We start from the raw sequence: 17,057 nt of genomic DNA, 5'->3' as shown, positions 1-17,057 counted from the left end.
ACCTTCAACAAGGACAAGGGACAGGTCCTGCACAACCCCATCCAATGCTCCAGGCTTGGGAAGTGTGGCTGGAAAGCTGTGAGGCAGAAAAGGACCTGGGGAAGGTGGTTCTGGTGGAGAAGTGGGCTAGCAGTGTGCCCGGGTGGCTAATAAGGAAGCCAAGGGCTTGTATGAGAACTGGTGTGGTCAGCAGAAGTAGGGAGGTGATTGTGCCGCCTTGTGAGGCCACAGCTTGAGGATTGTGTCCAGTTTTGGGCACCTCAATATCAGGGAGATGTGAAGGTGACGGGGTAGGGCCTGGAGAATAAATCATCTGGAGGAGGATTGAGGGAGCTGGGAATGTTTGGTTTGAGGAAGAGGAGGCTGAGACTTCATCTCTCTGGAAGCACCTGGAGGAGGTTGGTGCTGGGCTCTTCTCACAGATAATCAGTGACAGAAGAGGGAATGGACTCAAGCTGCAGCAGGGCAGGTTTAGACGGGACATTGGGAACAAGCTTTTCACAGACAGAGGGGTCAGACCCTGGAACAGGCTGCCCAGGGGGGTGGTGGAGTCCCCATCCCTGGGTGTGTTTCAGGGTTGTTTGGATGTGGTGTTGCGGGATGTGGTTTAGGGAGAACTTTGTAGAGCAGGGATGATGGTTGGACTCCATGGTCCCAAGGGGCTTTTTTCCAACCTGAAAGATTCTCTGATTTAAACACGTGCTGTTGTGAAGAGCTTCATCACTGATGTACATATTGTTCAGCCCTTTTCAGAAAAGTGGGAATTCCAGGCAGCAGAGGACAAGAGGTTCAGCTCAGAGGGGCAGCTTCCCACTTAAATTCATGTCAGAACAAAACCTTCTGCTCACAGCTGTCTCCACCAGAATGGAAATAAAAGCTTGGGAAGGGATTTGGATCAGATCATCACTTTCTGTAGCTGCTGTCTTCAGAACAAACAACAAGCTTCCATCAGAGATGAACACAAAGGAAATACCTGATCACAATTATGTCAATCAATACCAAAGTCACCCCACCACATCTTGCCCAGCACCTGTTTGTATGCAAGTGCACGGTGGTTGGTCCTTGTGAGAACATGACACCACGTGCAAGGTCTCATGGGTTCCACACATCAGAGTATCAAATTAATTTCAGTGAGTAATTAAGCCAGGGAAGTGGCAGGACCTGCTCCTGCAGCCTACACAAGTGACATCTGCCCAGGAGCTCAGCTTTACATCAAAAAACCTTCCCAGTGCCAATGTCTGGCTCTTGGGCTGTCCCATCCTGGCAGAATGCTGCAAAGGACATTGCAAAGTCCCAGCTTCCTGGTGGGGAATATTCCAAACGAGGGCCACAGACACACAGATTGCTCATGGACAGAAGGGCTTAGAAGAGAGATTCTCTTCAGAGAAAAACAATTTATTCAACAATAAATGAAAAATCATTTTAGACCCAATCCAAAAGAAAGGCAGAGGGGGGGTTTGCTGCTTTCACCCTGCAGCCATCACTTCACACCCTCAAGTTTGAGAGTCCATCCAGGCTGGGGAGGCTGAGGAGATGGGAGCATGTAGGGCAGAGTTATCAGCAGTCCTTTCCCTGGGGACATCTGCCACTCCAGAGTCCCACCAAAACCCAACATTGTCACCTGGGGAGGAGGGCAGGGGACACACTCAGGTGCAGCTCACATGGGCACTTTCCCTTCCAACATTCCCACTCCTCTGTTTGCCACCTCTGCCCAGCACCTCCCACCCCCCCAAGCAGCCCTGCACATCTCTACCCATCACCCACACTGCACAAAAGGTAAGGAGGATGTTTTGGGGACACACATTTGACTGTAGTTTGTTGTTTTGTTTTGTTCTTTGCTGAGAAAGCTCTCTCTCTGTTTGCCCAGAGCAAAGGGCACTCTGGCATTTGCGTCACTCCTGGGTCAGTGTACCTGAGCTGAACTGGAGCTGCAACACCAGGGAAGGGTGCTGGGATTTACTTGGGATTTAATTCACCTTATTTATTTCACCTTATTTACTTCACCTCCACGTGTCAACACAACAGGACTGAGAGACTCTGGGGGAGAACCATCTCTGCCTGTTCTGTGGCAAACACTGAGCCTGTCCTGACCAATCCAACCCCATTTCCAGTGCTGAGCAGAGAGCAAAAGCCTGGAGAATAACCTGGGGTGCTGCCAGCATCTGGAGGGAGACCAGAGCACCCCAGAACAAGAAGGATGGGATGAAAACCCCCACATTCTCCCTAGTTTCCAAATGAAGTTGGGTCAGGCCTTCCCAGCCCAAGGTGGGCTCTCAGGGTGTGTTGTCTTTTTTTTTTTTTTCCCCAAGTTTCTTACTTGTGTGTCTGGGGATGGAACAGGTGAGGGCAGCTCCAAAATGTTGTCCCGAGGCCAGATCAGAAAGATGGCATAGACAGCTGGGCCCTTAGAAGTGTACCTGTGAGAGCAAGAGTTCAGCAAGGTGAAGAGCTCCATAAAAGAGAGAACCAAACCTGAGCCTGACCCTTCCCAGCCAGCAGGACAACCCCAGTTTGCCTGCTGGCACTGCACAGGGATCACCTACTTTCCCCTCATTCCAAAACCTGCCACTTTGGACTCACTGTTGAGCCAGGCAGCACTGGTTGATGAAACCCAAACAAAGTCCAAGAGTGCCTTCTAAAAGCTCATGTCATTTGCTGCTCTGCCCTGGCTTCAGGTTGTGGTCAGCAGAGCAGACACACTGCCTGCCCCTGACTGTGGCTGCACACACGTGGGGAAGAGGAAAACTCAGCTCCATTTTGTAGCATTTCTGTCTCTGGACTGGCTATTCCCTCCCAGTCAGTATAAATCTAACAGTTGGGCAGCAGTGATTGGTACTATTTTATAACAGCTTATAGCAATATATTTATGAACTGTGTGTGTTTAGAAGAACCATGTTTGTGCAGTTCAAACCAACTGGATCACTACTTACACACTTCTGACAGCAGCAGCACGAAATGATTTTTTAAGAGTTGTATTTTTTTTCCAAATCAAGCAATATGAACAAAGCCATGATTTTCATTCTGCTTTTTCAAGCAGAATATTCCTTAGATAACCCCCTGGGGCACTCACTGAGTACTCCAGTTGTAGGATATTACCTAAGCACCACCTGCACCTGATGGTGACACTTCAGAGTGTACCAAATTTCAGAACAAATAAGAAAGAAACAACTCAGGAAGTGCCAGCCCAGATGGTAAGGAGCAAAAGAGTCCTTACCAAACCGTGTCTGTGCTGCTCTCCATCTGCACTCTCCATGGCTTGGATCCATAAATGGCCTCCCCATTGGTGTCCAGCCACCTCCCAAGGGCCAGGAGTCTCTCTTGGAAGATGGGAACAATCACCCCTTCTTTTGTAGGTCCCACATTGAGAAGGTAGTTGCCTCCAAAACTCACAGTCTGCACTAGCTCCTGTGATAGATAAACCAAGGTATCAACCTGTATTATCTTCTGACAACACAGAAACATGAGGAAGGCTTTGTTCTCATCAGCTGCTCCTTCCACTCCAGCCTGATGGTATGATAGACACAATAACTCTTTTTGCAAGCAGGAGGATGAAGGGAATCTCTAACTCCCAGGAATTCCACCACAGCTGTTATTTTGATATCAGGTCTCTTACCTTAATGATAATTGCTTCATTCATTATCTCAGTGAGGTTCATGTTGCTTCGGTAGCCCCAAGAAAGTTTGTCAATGGAGGAGCACATCTCCCACTTGTGGGCCATCAGGGTTGCTGGTTTGTACTTGTCAGCACAGTTGTAGAAACCTCCATGATGGCAGGAGCAGTTATTGCACCAACGATCATTAACAACCACAGTGTCCTGAGAGAAGAAACTCAGTTCAGAAAGGAGGATGGTTTGTCTCAGACTCTACAGCTTGCATTCATCCCTTCTAAATTAGCAGAGCCATCTGTGTGAGAAAGAAAGGCCTTAAACCCCCCCTGTGCAGTCAGTGGACAGAGAGATGATCCTCCAGAGAAGGCAGAACTCCTCTCTGAGAGAATCATTCTCTCAGGCAGAAGTTGAGACAAGGCCCCTGGCCTCTGATCCTCTCACATGCTTGCTGCAAAGCACACCTCAGCCTTCTCCCAGGAGCACAGTGGGACCTTCTGGTTGATTTGGTGCAGGAATAAAGCCCATCTGGCACCTGCCACAAGGGTCTGTGCTTTGATCACGTTCACCTCTCACTGCTGCCAGACTTTCCATCCCCATCAAGCAGCAGCAGGAGCTGCCAGACCATCCCCATCACACAGCAGCACCTGCAGGAAGCGATACCTTGACGGGGCTTTCGTTATAAAGCCAGGCAAGGAAGGAGGTGGAATTCCAGTACGATTCCGGAGCTTCCCAGTCTCCATCCGACCAGATCAAGTCTGGTTTATACCTAGCAGAGAGATGAATGTTATTTCAAATGGCTGATTTTCTCCTAGCACAATGGAAGAGCTCGAGTCTAGGGCTTTGCTTCCTCTTCCTCCTGCCTGGCGTTACCCCAGGAGGTTTCTGCTATCACATTCTGCTTCAGACAAAGCTTTAAGGGAGGTTCTTGCAGCAAGCAAAGAAAAGTGTTGGTTACAGCTCAAGAGAGGATGCAATTCTTAAAAGAAACCACAAGGCTGCATCTCAGAGGCAGTTATTAGGCACGTTCTTGACCTGGGAGTGCAGCCATTCTGAGCAATATGTGTCCAAGCCTCATATTTTTGTCAGAAAGGGGAAGCAAGGATGTAAATTCACAGGAAGTTGCTCTGCTCTAAGCAGCTGGCTCCACTCTGCATGAAAAACTTGTCCTTACTTTATTCTACAAGGTAGACTGTCCCAAGAGCACACATGAACCTCCTTTCTAATTCCCACAAATCATGACTGACAAGCAAACAGATTGCCTAGGCACAAACTAACATGTGTCCCCTCTCTCCTCTGCAACCACTTTGCAACTTTCTCTACAGTACTGAAACCAGGAAATGCTCCTGATTTCTGTTTGCAACTCTTACTTTAAGACAAGATCGTAAAGTTCTGGCATGGTCTTCTTTAAAACAAAGTTCTGGGTCTTGAAGCCACTCTCCTTGTCAGCGAGATAGAGTGGATTGAACCACTCCATCAGGGAGTGATACAGCCCATAGTGTAAGTTCCTGAAGGACAGAAAACAGAGGAAAGGGTGAGGCTGGCAGGCAGGATTAAGAATGGCAGATTAATTATCTGGCATTCTTATTTCCCACTACCACTTTGCTAGCACTCTTTTTTCCATATCAAACTTGTTTTCTGCTGTTTGTCAAGAACATCCAGGAGCATTCAGTGCACACAGATTAAAGGAACATTGCCATACCTCTCCCTGAGGGCTTCTCCCAGCTCTCCTACAAGATCCCGGTGGGGCCCTGTATCCACAGAATTCCAGTTCCAGGACACGGGTGACCCCCAGTTGGTGAAGCCTTCATGATGCTTCGTGGTCAGCACCACGTACCTGAGGGGGAAAAAAAGCACTCAGTCAGGATGGTGAAAGAATTACCTCAGATATTGCCCAGCTTCACTAACAAACCCTGTCACTAAAAAGCAAGGGCCTGAGCCATGATGCTGTGAGGAGCTCTGTTTCATTACCCTTAAAAATCAGAAACAACTACAAGAATAACAGGTTTTTGATGGGCTTTTAATGCTGGAGAAGAATAAACAACTGAGGCTTAGGAGTAGGAAGACCCATCAGTTCAGCATGCTGGGCATCACCCCTCAGGGATCTCCAGCATTGCTCGGGGACCCCAGACCCTCCCGGATCCCCAGACTCAGCCCCTCACTCCCCTGCATCCTTCTGAGGACCCCAGACATGGCCCCCATCCTCTCCAGGCCCCTCCATCCCCTCAGGAACCCCCAGACACGGCTCTTCCATCCACTCGCTGACCAGAGACCTCACAGAGATCCCCAGAAAGAGCTCCCCCATCCCCTCAGGGCCCCCTCATCCCCTTCAGGGCTCCCTCATCCCCCTCAGGGCCCCCTCATCCCCCTTAGGGCCCCCTCATCCTCCTCAGGGCCCCCTCATCCCCTCAGGGACCCCTCATCCTCCTCAGGGACCCCTCATCCCCCTCAGGGACCCCCGCACCCACACCCCATCCCCTCAAGGACCTCGACCACCCCTGTCAGTGCCCAGCACCGACCTAGCACCAGCCCGCTGGAAGAGCTGTGCCCACTGGCGGGGCTGGAAGTCGTGGGCGGTGAAGTGGGGCGCAAAGTCCGCGTAGGTGGTGCCGGGCGGGTACCGGTTCCGCACAAAGCTCTGGTAATCAGCGCGGCGCTCGCCCTGCCAGTGCCACCAGAACCACTCAGAGCCCCAGGCCGGGACGGAGAAGACCCCCCAGTGCACGAACACGCCCACCTTGGCCTGATCGAACCAGGCGGGCAGGGGTCTGGAGTCCAGACTGGCCCAGTCGGGGCGGTACCGTTGCACGGCCCAAACGGGTCCCAGCGCTGTCGCCAGGCAGAGCAAAGCGCCGGCCGCCATCTTCCCGACTGACGTCAGCGCCGCAGGAGGCGGCAGCCGCAGCCGCCATTGCCGCCCCGGGGGCCGCGGGTTCGAGGCTGCAGTGCGCCGGGCAGCCAGGCTGGAGCGCTCCTTCCCCTTCCTTGTCTTCTCCTTTTAGCAACTCCTGCCCGTCTGTAACCGCTGCCTGCCGTCTGAGCCCCCATGAGGGGCCAGGGCTTGGGTCGGCCTCAAAGCAGCTCAGCCTCCGTCAGCCCTTTCTCCCTCTCAGCCCCCAGGCTCTGGCTCCATAACCGCTCCGGAGGGTTCGGTCCGGTCCCTGGGAAGCTGGGGCTGTGCCCTGGGATGGGATCATCACCATTTCAGGAGCCTGACACAGCTTTCTGGGGCTGAAGGGCCACTTTGCTCTCCAGGAAGGTTTTGCAAGCAGCCAAAGGTGCTGGGTTTGTGTCACTGGCCAAAAAAAGAGAAAATCTTATCAAGTTTCTCGTGCTCAAAGTATTTACCTCAGCTTGGGCTTCAACTTGTTGCCTGGAGAGATTTTTTTCTTGCCTCAGAGATTAATGGAAGAAAAGGATGAGAAATGGCTTTAATATTTAAATGTATAACATCCAAAAAGCACCTGCCTGGCACAACACAGCTTTCCTCATGTGTGCTGACAGAAAAACGCTGCCTGCGGGGTCTGCTCCACCCCAAAATCCTCATCTGTGGCAGAGTCCCTTAGCCAGAGTGAGAGCATTTCCATTTTGCAGAAACAATCAGTTGCTAAGATGAACACAACCCTCAGTGCTGTGAGGCACAGTCAGCCAGGACTGCCCAGGGACACCAACAACCCCCAGGTACCTGCAGCAGCTTCAGGTGTTCAGAGAGAGTTTCATGATGCCTGGGGATGTCTGAAGAAACTGAAGTTCTACGGAGTGTTATTCCTTCAGGTTAGTGATATTTTCAATGATTTTAAGTAAGACAACACTGAATATAAGGAAAATAGGTTGGGAGGTGACTGGTGGACAGGTGGGAGGCCAGGCAGGAGGAATCATTGTCATAAAATCTCAGGATCTGCTGTTCCAGGGCAGGGTGTTGTCTGCTGGCTCGTGGCTGGCACACTGGCATGGCACCAGTATCCCTGCAGCTTGGGGACCAGTTGCCTGGGAACTTTATGTCCTAGCACCTAAAAATAACCTCAGCAGGAGCTGAGTCCATGACAAGCATCTGGTCCTTCACCTCCCATAAGAAGAGAAAAGAACCTCCATAAGAAGAGAAAAGGAAAAGTCAAGTGATCCAGGCTGTTCCTGGCAGTCTGACTCCCTAAGTTACCTGCATGTCCTCACATACAGTCTCTATGACTGAGGACCTGTGGGTGCTCTCTGCTCCTGGGCTTTCCTCAGAGGTCTTCAGCTTCCTCCTGAACCCAGAAACAAACATCCTCAGGGAGGAAGAGAGCTCCTTGCTTCTCAGGGCATAAATCATGGGGTTCACCACAGAATTGAGCAGGCAGAGGGTGCTGCAGAAGGCAAACACCTTCCGCAGGTGATTGCTCAGCCTGGCAAAGATGCTGTAGATCATGAGAATGAGGACTGGAGACCAGCAGAGCACCAGGACACTCAGCACCATGACCAGGGTCTTGGCCAGCATGACATCCATCCTCATCCTGGTGTTTTGTTTCCCTGCCTGTGCTTGGTTCTTCTCCATGTAGGCCACGTGCTGGTGAGCCCTCCAGAGCACGTGTGTGTAGGCACAGACAATGCAGCCCAGCAGCACCACGATGGAGCAGATCCAGCTGGAGAGGTAACTGTCATCCACAAAGGGGAAGAGCTCAGAGCAGGTGGAATACAGCGTGCAGCAGTTCCAGCCCAGGAGGGGCAGGGAAGCAGTGGTGGCACATGTCACCCAGAGCACCCCCAGGGCTGTCCACGCTCTCTTCCTTGTCATGAGGAGTTTGTACTTGGAGGGTTGGCTGATGGAGATGTAGCGGTCCAGGGCTGTCAGCAGCAAGCTGCTCAGGGAAGCAGAGAAGGAGGTGGTGACCCCCCCCAGCTGCAGCAGGAATATTTCCTTAGAGAAATCAGTTTTATTAAAAACGTGGAAGTTAACAAAACTGCAGACAAAGATGATGCTGGCCAGGATGTCAGCCAGGGCCAGGCTGCTGATGAAGAGGTAGGAAGGTTTTCTTCTGGTCCTGGGGGAGGAGAAGATCAAGTAAAGCACCAGAGAGTTCTCAAAAATGCAAAGTGTCCCCAAGAGGCCACACAGGGTGGCAATGCTTATCTTCTGTGCTCCTGTGCTGAGGACCATGAAGCACTCTGTCATGTTCATGCTGCATTTGGAGGTGTTTTCCTGTACCTTGCAAATATCCATTGTGATTAACTGGAGCCAGGAGCTTGCAGAGAGCCCTTCTGCTGCTTCTGCACTTCTTAGGATGCTCTGAAAAAGACCAAGGAGAAGGGGACTTACAGAAGCAATAAATTTAACACACTTGGGCACATCCCTCCATTTGGAGGGAGGCAAGCAAGAGGAAAATAGCCCAGGGAGAGCTACTTTCAGCTCCACAGCCCAAATGCTGTGAATGATGAAAACCTTTGTTTAACATAAATATTAGAGGCAGGTTGTTTATAAAAACAGGGACATGCAGGAGTTTGACCACTTGAGCCTAAGAACCCTGTCTGCATTAGAGTCATAGAATCCTAGAATTGGCTGGGTTGGAAGGGACCTCAGAGCTCATCAAGTCCAACCCTTGATCCACTCCCCCCGTGGTTCCCAGCCCATGGCACTCAGTGCCACATCCAGGCTCTTTGGAAAGATCTCCAGACACAGAGAATCCACTACTTCCCTGGGCAGCCCATTCCAATGCCTGATCACCCTCTCCAGAAAGAAATTCTTTCTCATCTCCAACCTAAACCTCCCCTGGCACAACTTGAGACCCTGCCCTCTTGTCTTGCTGAGAGTTGCCTGGGAAAAGAGCCCAACCCCCCCCTGGCTCCAACCTCCTTTCAGGGAGTTGGAGAGAGTGATGAGGTCTCCCCTGAGCCTCCTCTTCTCCAGCCTGAAACCCCCAGCTCCCTCAGCCTCTCCTCATAGCATCTGTGCTCGAGTCCCTTCACCAGCCCAGTTGAGTACTTCCTTCCCCTCTGATTCCCCCATCCCCTGGCACCCATCACTGTTTTGCAGGAGTTGCAAAATACCCCTGAGCACTGGAGATGTTGCCCAGGAGGTCAGGGGGAAGGGCACAAGCCCCACACTTTGTTCCTGCCTGTCAGGATTTGAACATCAGCAGTTGCAGGACACGGTGCACATCACAGCCAGATTTGAATTTCTTGACATGTCTGCCTGGAGGAGTCCTGGACTTTGGGCTGAAATGTGGGCCAGCATTGCAGCAAGGCTCCCTCCTCTTACATCAGGCTCTGGCATGAGGTAATCACACAGGACTGGAGATGCTGCACTCTAATCTCTGCACTCTTGCTTCCTCCAGCTCATCACACAAACACTCCAAGGGCAGCAGTCATTTCTAACTACTGTTATTAAACCTAACAACATCTCTGTCCCCAGAGAGAGATGGATTTAGCAGACAGATGGACTTGGATATATCTCAGGGCTCAGCAGGGGCCACCTGGACAGTAAATGCCTCCTCGAGTATCCAAAACTTCCAGCCAAAACTCTAGCATCCAAACTAAGACATTTCTTAATAAAGCAGACTCCAGAATCTCCTTTCTATCTATTAACTCCCAGGAACATCTGAAGTTCTCAATGTATGCAGTTGTGCAATATCCAAGGAGCACATTTAGGAGCTTGGAAAGTGTTCTGAGCACTGGACAAGAAGAGAGTGGAGCCCAGAAAAATGCTGTCCCTCAAGTTGTGTTGTTTGGGGAGAGAACTGGATTGCAATGGCAAAGAAACCCTGCACTGAGTGTTGTGGTACAGCTCTCTCCATTCAGCTGAGATCATTCAGATAAACCTCAGGTCCAAAATGCTGCTCTGGACTCCCAGGAGTCAGTCAGACAGCCCAGGCTCTGTTCCCACATCTGTTGTGTCTCAGGCAGAATGACAAGGACAAATCTCTTTGCAGTTTGGACTGAGCTCCCTCAAATTCCATCTCCTGTGTCTGTGAGGGAAAGCTTTGCACAACATTTCTTCTGCAAAGGCTCCAGGGTGTCAAAACACAGGCAGTGCCAAAAGCCACTCTCCTTGTCTGTCCCTCTTCTTTTTTTTTTTTTTTTTTGGCAGGGTTTCTCCTGCCCAGGGGACATTTTACTCTTGTCAGATGGGCTCCTTCAACCCTTTGTTCATGCCCACTGCCTCCTGCATGCTTCAGCTCCTGGGAAACAAGCCAGCCCCTGCCTGGACCCTGGGGGAGAGCTGATCTGCAGCATCCTCCAGGGGGCAAATCCCACTTCCAGGATGGAAACCCCCTTTGGAGGGGCAGCATCTCCACCTCCCTGAGAATTACAGCCCCAGGCATGGCTGTGGATCCCCCCAGCACAACCAGCCCAGGTTCCATGCCCACTTGGCTGCTGTTTCAGCTCAGCAAGAAAGAGAGAAGGGGCTTCTGGCTCTCTTCTGGAGCCAGGAGGCACAGACTGGGTCCCTGGAAGCTGCAGGAGCCAAATGGGGATTTTCTGGGGCTCTGCACAGGACTGATTCTCCTCTTAACACAGCAAAATGTCTCCTGCAAGCAGAATCTCCTAGGGTGGGGAATATTCTGCCAAAATAGAGTGATGGAAACCTCACCCCTTGCAAGGGAGAAACCCCCAGACAGCACCAATAACAATAGCAGGGCCCCAGGAGGCAGCAAATGGAGGCAATGTGCTGAGTGAACAAGAAGTCCAGCAGTTAGGAACAAAATGCAGATAAGACATTTGGGAATGCAGCATATTTCTGATGCAGCCTCACTGGCTGCAAAGTTTGCCCAAGAGCAGCAGAAAAACCTTCCCCCTGTAAGAGCTGCTTCTGAGCCCACTTACTCCAGCCTCATACCTCTTCCTGCTTCCATGGCAAATTTAATCTACAGGTGAAAAAGTCCTTTCCCTTTCCAGTGCACTGCTGGATTGGTTTCAGCTGTCAGACTTACACTGCCTTCACTCAGCAGCCCCATTTCTGATATTGCTTGGGATGATTTCTTCATTTACACAGAAACCTTGTGGTTGCTAACTTGACATAGCAGTTGCTTAGATAATGTAAATCAGCCAGTGCAACATGCCTGCAGTGCTCTGAAAGTGCTGGCCTTGAATATTTAATTGCCCAAATTTTGAAGAGATTTGATCTTTACAATAAAATAAAATGTCTTAAGTGATCAACTGATATGAACATGGGAAGTGAGTTATGCAAAACTTTTCATTAAGGCTTGCACAATTGACTTGCTGAACAATAAAAACACTTTTTGCTTTAGAAATACTTTAGTTTGTCTGTGGTTTCATGTTTTACTTGCAGAAGGTTTGACAGTATTTTAGAAACAACTGCTGAACCTGGGTACAAAGCAGGGCAAAGCAGAGCTTCTTCCATTCCACTGGAAGCACCACATGTGGGTTTGTAACAAACACTGACTCTGCAGCCTGAGAGCTCAGCATCATCCCATCCCCATGCTTGGGAGGCATTTGGAAATCCCTCTGACACATCCCATGGTCATATTCCCAAAAACCAGCTGCAAAGGTTAAGTCTGCAGTCTGCTATTTGCTCACTTACCCCTCATCTTCTCCTTAGGAAACGTTCATCCTGCAAAACAATTTCCCCACCCTTTGTGATCCATTTCATCACAGTTTATCCAGAGGAACACCTGGAATCTCCCCATGGCAAACCCTGCACAGCTCAGCTCCCCTGTGTCTGTGGGCTGGGAGGGATGATGTGTCTGACTGTCAGAAAAAGGATCCTTGGCTGCAGGACATCCCCAGGGGCTAGCACATACAAACCACTCACCTCATCCTGTTCCTCTCATGGGCTGGGATGGTGCCTGGGGGGTTCCCATCCCTCCAGCTCCCACTTCATGCAGCTGGGCTCCTGCTTCCCTCTCTTTCCCATCACTTCTGGTTTCACCTGGACTTCTCCTACATTCCGTTTTACTCCTCCAGGCTGGAAATCCAGCAGTGCAAATCTTTCCTTCTGGTTTCTTGCTTGCTCTCTTTTGAACTCATTTGCTGAACATGAGTCAGGTTTTCTTTCCTTCCCCACTTCCCCTTTGGGGCTCGTGTTCTGCTTCTGCAACATCTCACAGCCACCCTCTTGCTGAAATTATTTTCTCAGTCCCTTCCATTCCTTCCTCTCCCCGTGGTGTCTGAGGCAAGATACGTTTAGGGTCTTTTCCTGATTTCTCTGGGGAAGTGGAAGAAGAGAAGGAAGAAAAGAGTTAGGAGGCAGAAGTGGAAAACTCTGGAGATACCTGGCTGTGTGCAAGCCCAGAAATCTGCCCTCTGTCTGTTTGCTGCTCACTGACAGCAAGAACCCCACCTCTCTGTGCCCCTGGAAGTGAGCAAACCACTTCTCTGTAGACAAACGTGCTCTGCTGATTCCAGAAGTGTAAGGTGATTTTCTCTTTGCAAGTGGAAGGGAAAGGAAATGGCTTAATGTCTTGAGTTACAGAACCCTGCCCCTGTGGTCATGAAGGAGCCAGGGCAGCAGGGCTGAGGTCTCTGCTCTGTTCTCCTGGCAGGGAATCACATCTCCAGCAGCCCGGAGCTGGGCAGGTTGTGCTGGTGTGGGAAAGCAGGGAGAGCTGGCAGGGGACACCAGAGCACCAGGCAAGACATTGCCTGTTACTCAAGGCTCAAAATCCCGAAGGAATTGTGGTTGGATAAGACCACACAAGCTGTAGTGGTCATGCTCCTTCGCCTCCAGAAGCAGCGAGCTCTGCCTCAGGGCTCTGCCATCCCACAGAGCAGCTGCAGCCTCCTCCCCAGCCCCATCCCAACACCACCACCCAGCTTCTCCCAAGCAGGATCTCAATCTTCCCTCCTGCTTAAATCCCTCTTCCCCCCATTCGGCGGATTCGTGATGGGTTAGAACAGCGCTGACATCTCCTGCTCTCCAAATCTTTGCTTCACACGTTTCCCCTCTGCCTTTTCTTGTGGCTGTGCAGGAGCTCAGCTCTGCACCTGCCTCGGGCAATGCTCGACTGCCCTCTCCAGGGAAACTCTGGGGCCATCGCCCTGCAGAAGCGTCAGGAAAGGGCAGAACTGGGACCCCAGTGCTTCCCCTTGGCCCCTGGCTGGGAAAAGGGGGGTTCCTCTGCTTGTTGGGGTGCTGGGGAACGGCTGGGACCTGGGCAGGCTCGATGCTGCTAAGGCTGGGGGGTTCTGACAGCCCCTCTCTGGATCTCATGTGTGGAAAACACAACAAAGGTGAAAGGCATCAGGGACTGTGGGGTAGGTAAAGAGGCAGATTGTCAGCACTGGCTCAAAGGAGACTGACAAGTTTTTCTTTGCAAGAACAAATATGAGACTGTAAAGAGCTTGTGGTTTGGGGTTTACTGGCGCTGAATTGGTAAAACAATCAGCCCAGAGTGGGCTGGGGGTGGAGGCACTGCTTGTGTTGATCAGGTGTGAGCCAGAGAGCCCCTCTGGCTTTGCAATGTGCTCTTGGAGGAAATGCTCAGAAAAAACCCTGCTTACTCTGTTGTGTAGCACAGCTTGTGTGAGCAAAACAGGGCCTGGCAGAGGAGTTTGCCTTTGTCCCTGTGAGGCAGGGCCTGTGCCAGGGGTGAGCTGTCCTGCTGGATAATCACCTCTGCTTGTTCTGGTGGGTAGAGGGTGGAAATGTTTTTTCCTGCTGATGGGATCCAAGCCAGGTGTATTTACTGAAATGGGCTGGAAGGCTCCTGCAGGTTTGTGTGACGCGGTTCTGGTGTGGAACTGAACAGGGAGTGGCTGAGACAGAAACCTTCAGGGTGTGACTTGGGAGTCATGCCTGGATGTGCCTTTATTTACCAAGTTCAGACGTCAGCTGCAATGAAGCTGCTTCAGCACAAAGCCTGCAATCCCCTCGGGCCATAATGTTCAGGCCTGGGATAACTACTCTTCAGTGAGCTCTGTGTGTCTGGGGGGTTTTCACTCTTGGTGCTGAGCTTGTTGTGCAGTGCAGAAAAGGCAAATGTTAACCTGGAGCTGATGCAGCCCAAGGTATTGCTGGACACTGAATTTCTACAATTTATACAGAAAGTATCTTTATCCTGCCTCTCCTTTATTTAACGACAAACTTATAATGAGCTTTAAGCAATTACATACATGGTGTTACATGGTGTTATTATGTCAATAATACATGGTGTTACTGAGCTGTTGGGGTGCTTATCTTGTACCTCTATTTACTCTGGAGAGACTCAAATACCCACCTGGGTCCTGTAGATCACTGTTGTGGTTTTCTTGATGAATCTTTTTTGATTGAGAAGCTGGGGTCTGCTGTCAAACAGAACAAAACATATTCTAAATGTTACTGTATTGTGCATACTTTTAAGAAAATACAAATTCAATACATTTCTGAGACAAGGAAAACTTCCACAGATTGTTACCCTGGTTAATGTTTGGCTCAGTGGAAACACTTAAGTTTCAAGTGGGTCATGGGATTCTTAGTAACCCCAAGGTGTTTACTTTTTATGGATCTCAGTATCACGCAGCCCCAGAAACTCATCACCTGTGGAATAAAACTGGGGCCATGGCTCACTCTTGACTTAAATGATTCATCTGTGCTGCCTGACTCCCTGCTGCACCCTCACTGGGTGGCTCCACTGAAATCCTCTGCCATGACCCAATGTGTGGATGGGTTGATCCATCTCACTCCCAGCTGGAAGCACTTCTGTTTGAGGCTAATGAAGCTCTGGGGACTTTGCTGGAAGTTCTGTGCAAATTGCAATGCCAGCACAGATGGAGCTGTTTCCCTGGGCTGGTATTAACAATTGCTTAGGGAGGGAATGGAGATGTTAAACAGAAAATAACAGTGGCCAGGGAAAACCTTGCCTTGTTGCCAACGTGGCAGCAAAAGTATGGTGGAGGGTTGAGAGGAGGATCTGAGCAGTGTGGAACCTGCTGAAGAAATTGGTTTGCTGGGAACAGGAGGAAACTTGGTTGTTGTTGCAATCAGTCTTGCATTACCTGGAGGAAGCAGAGTAATCCAGACTGAGCAGACACAATAGGAAAAAAACCCCATGTACAGTGACTTAAAGGGCACATAGGAAAGGTGTAAGGGAGCTGAGATCAGTGAGTCTGTTACCAGTGAACAGCAAAGTCACATCCTCTGCAGCACAGAGAGGGACTGAGTGGAGTGCTTGAGGCTTTGGAACAAGATTTGTGTGGGGGCCATTGGAAAAAAAAAGAAAAAAACTGACCCCCAAACCAAATCTAAAAGACAAGATGTTTTTTGAAATATCTAAAAGATAGTGAGGAAAAACTGTCAGAGCTTGTGTCATCCTTGATCTGACCTGAAAAGTACATGGCTGTTCTGCTCCCCAGACAAGAGAGCACATTTGCAGCCAGTAAAATCTCAGTGACATGTCCTGACCTAAAAACATCTACACTCACTGAGAGGAGATGCTGTTTTAGCAGACATGAGCACACTAAAGATAGAACCAAAGCAAACATCTGCTGATATGCATTATAGGAGAGCTGTCTGAGATAATTAGTGGAATGTCAAGGCTTTAGTTTTGGTTTTAAGAGACAAGGTTGTCTTCTGTCTAAATGAAAGCATCTAAAAAGATCTTACTCATAACATTGTGCCAACAAACACACAGCAAAGGCAGGAAAACAAATTAATCTAGGCTTGGTTTGTGCAGAGGTACAATAAAGAACATGAACAAAGGTCTGGGCTTGGTTATGTCAACACATCTTGTATTCTAAAACATTCTGTGTCCTTTTCAGCAACACTGCATGATGAAGGACACACTCCTTAAAAATGCTCCTTCTCTTTGGGGTGTTTATTTTGTCATAGAGCCTGAAGACCCTGCTGAGGGGCAGAGCTCTGCAATTCTAGGTGCTGTACAGTCAGAAGTCATCTCTGTTGTAAATGGTTTACAGATAAAGGAGGAAAGAAGGAATATTTTTTTCCTTTTCGTAGCTAAATATGCAGGGTACTTCAGTGAACTCAAGGTGTCAGTCTGTATCTCAAAATCTCTGGATGCTGACGTGTTGTTTTCAAGGACTTACCCAGCCTGGTGGTGATCAAACTGAATTGGATGCTCTGCATTTTCATTTGAATTTCTCTTTTTTTTTTTTTTTTTCCCTCTCTTCATTTCCCTGAATGTAGTGCTGGTGCTGAACTGACCCTTCAGTGCTGGTCATGGAACAGGAGCTTTCTTCAAAGTGTGCAGGTTTCTTGTGTGTGTAATTTTCCCTCAGAATGTCCATGGCCAAGGCCAAATTTCGTGGATTTCGGTGTAAATGATCCCTTAAGGCAAAACAGGAAAACGTGAACACAAACACCAGGGGCTCTGCAGCTTTCAATCCCTTCCCACTATCGTACTTTAAACCTGTGGCAGCCTTTCCCTTCCTGTTGACATTGAAAATACCTCTAAATGATTTATAATCATTTAAAATAACAAGAAATATGAAACAAATGCCTGTGCTGGGTTTGAGCAGGACAAACTCCATTTGGCGATCTGAAAGCTGCGGGGAGATCTCTGCGAGGCTGTTATTTTCCTCTTTG

General features: G+C 49.8%; 2 protein-coding genes across 3 annotated transcripts; both read right to left on the bottom strand.

The window, feature by feature from the left end:
• Window positions 1-1,371: 1,371 nt before the first annotated feature.
• On the bottom strand, window positions 1,372-6,672 carry FUCA1 (alpha-L-fucosidase 1). Its single transcript, XM_008496416.2, has 8 exons — window positions 6,124-6,672; window positions 5,307-5,441; window positions 4,975-5,112; window positions 4,268-4,373; window positions 3,614-3,814; window positions 3,215-3,405; window positions 2,318-2,417; window positions 1,372-1,621 (listed from the first exon to the last, which is right to left on the bottom strand). Exons 1-8 carry the CDS (start codon window positions 6,465-6,467, stop codon window positions 1,481-1,483), a joined length of 1,356 nt encoding a protein of 451 aa, XP_008494638.2. The 5' UTR covers window positions 6,468-6,672; the 3' UTR covers window positions 1,372-1,480.
• Window positions 6,673-7,026: 354 nt separating this feature from the next.
• Window positions 7,027-16,567, bottom strand: CNR2 (cannabinoid receptor 2). 2 transcript variants are annotated; one of them, XM_030464323.1, is made up of 3 exons: window positions 16,559-16,567; window positions 14,755-14,821; window positions 7,027-8,867 (listed from the first exon to the last, which is right to left on the bottom strand). In XM_030464323.1, the coding sequence occupies exon 3, from the start codon at window positions 8,799-8,801 to the stop codon at window positions 7,752-7,754; it is 1,050 nt and encodes a 349-aa protein (XP_030320183.1). In that variant the 5' UTR covers window positions 8,802-8,867; window positions 14,755-14,821; window positions 16,559-16,567; the 3' UTR covers window positions 7,027-7,751. The 2 variants fall into 2 exon arrangements, with proteins under 2 accessions (XP_030320183.1, XP_008494607.2); XM_008496385.2 differs by lacking the exons at window positions 14,755-14,821; window positions 16,559-16,567 and adding an exon at window positions 12,351-12,467.
• Window positions 16,568-17,057: the final 490 nt, after the last annotated feature.

The sequence above is a fragment of the Calypte anna genome, chromosome 23 (genome assembly GCF_003957555.1).
Source record: "Calypte anna isolate BGI_N300 chromosome 23, bCalAnn1_v1.p, whole genome shotgun sequence".
Taxonomy (NCBI): Eukaryota; Metazoa; Chordata; class Aves; order Apodiformes; family Trochilidae; genus Calypte; species Calypte anna.
Note: the sequence above shows the minus strand (reverse complement) of the source record. Positions and strands in the feature narration are given on the sequence as shown.

Coding starts and splice junctions, on each gene's coding strand:
- FUCA1 (XM_008496416.2), bottom strand. CDS start 6,467: ATGGCGGCCGGCGCTTTGCTCTGCCTGGCGACAGCGCTGGGACCCGTT. Junction 2,418..3,214: donor AGCAGCACAGACACGGTTTG/GTAAGGACTCTT, acceptor TTGCTCTCACAG/GTACACTTCTAAGGGCCCAG. Junction 1,622..2,317: donor TTCCATCCCCAGACACACAA/GTAAGAAACTTG, acceptor CCTCCTCCCCAG/GTGACAATGTTGGGTTTTGG.
- CNR2 (XM_030464323.1), bottom strand. CDS start 8,801: ATGGATATTTGCAAGGTACAGGAAAACACCTCCAAATGCAGCATGAAC.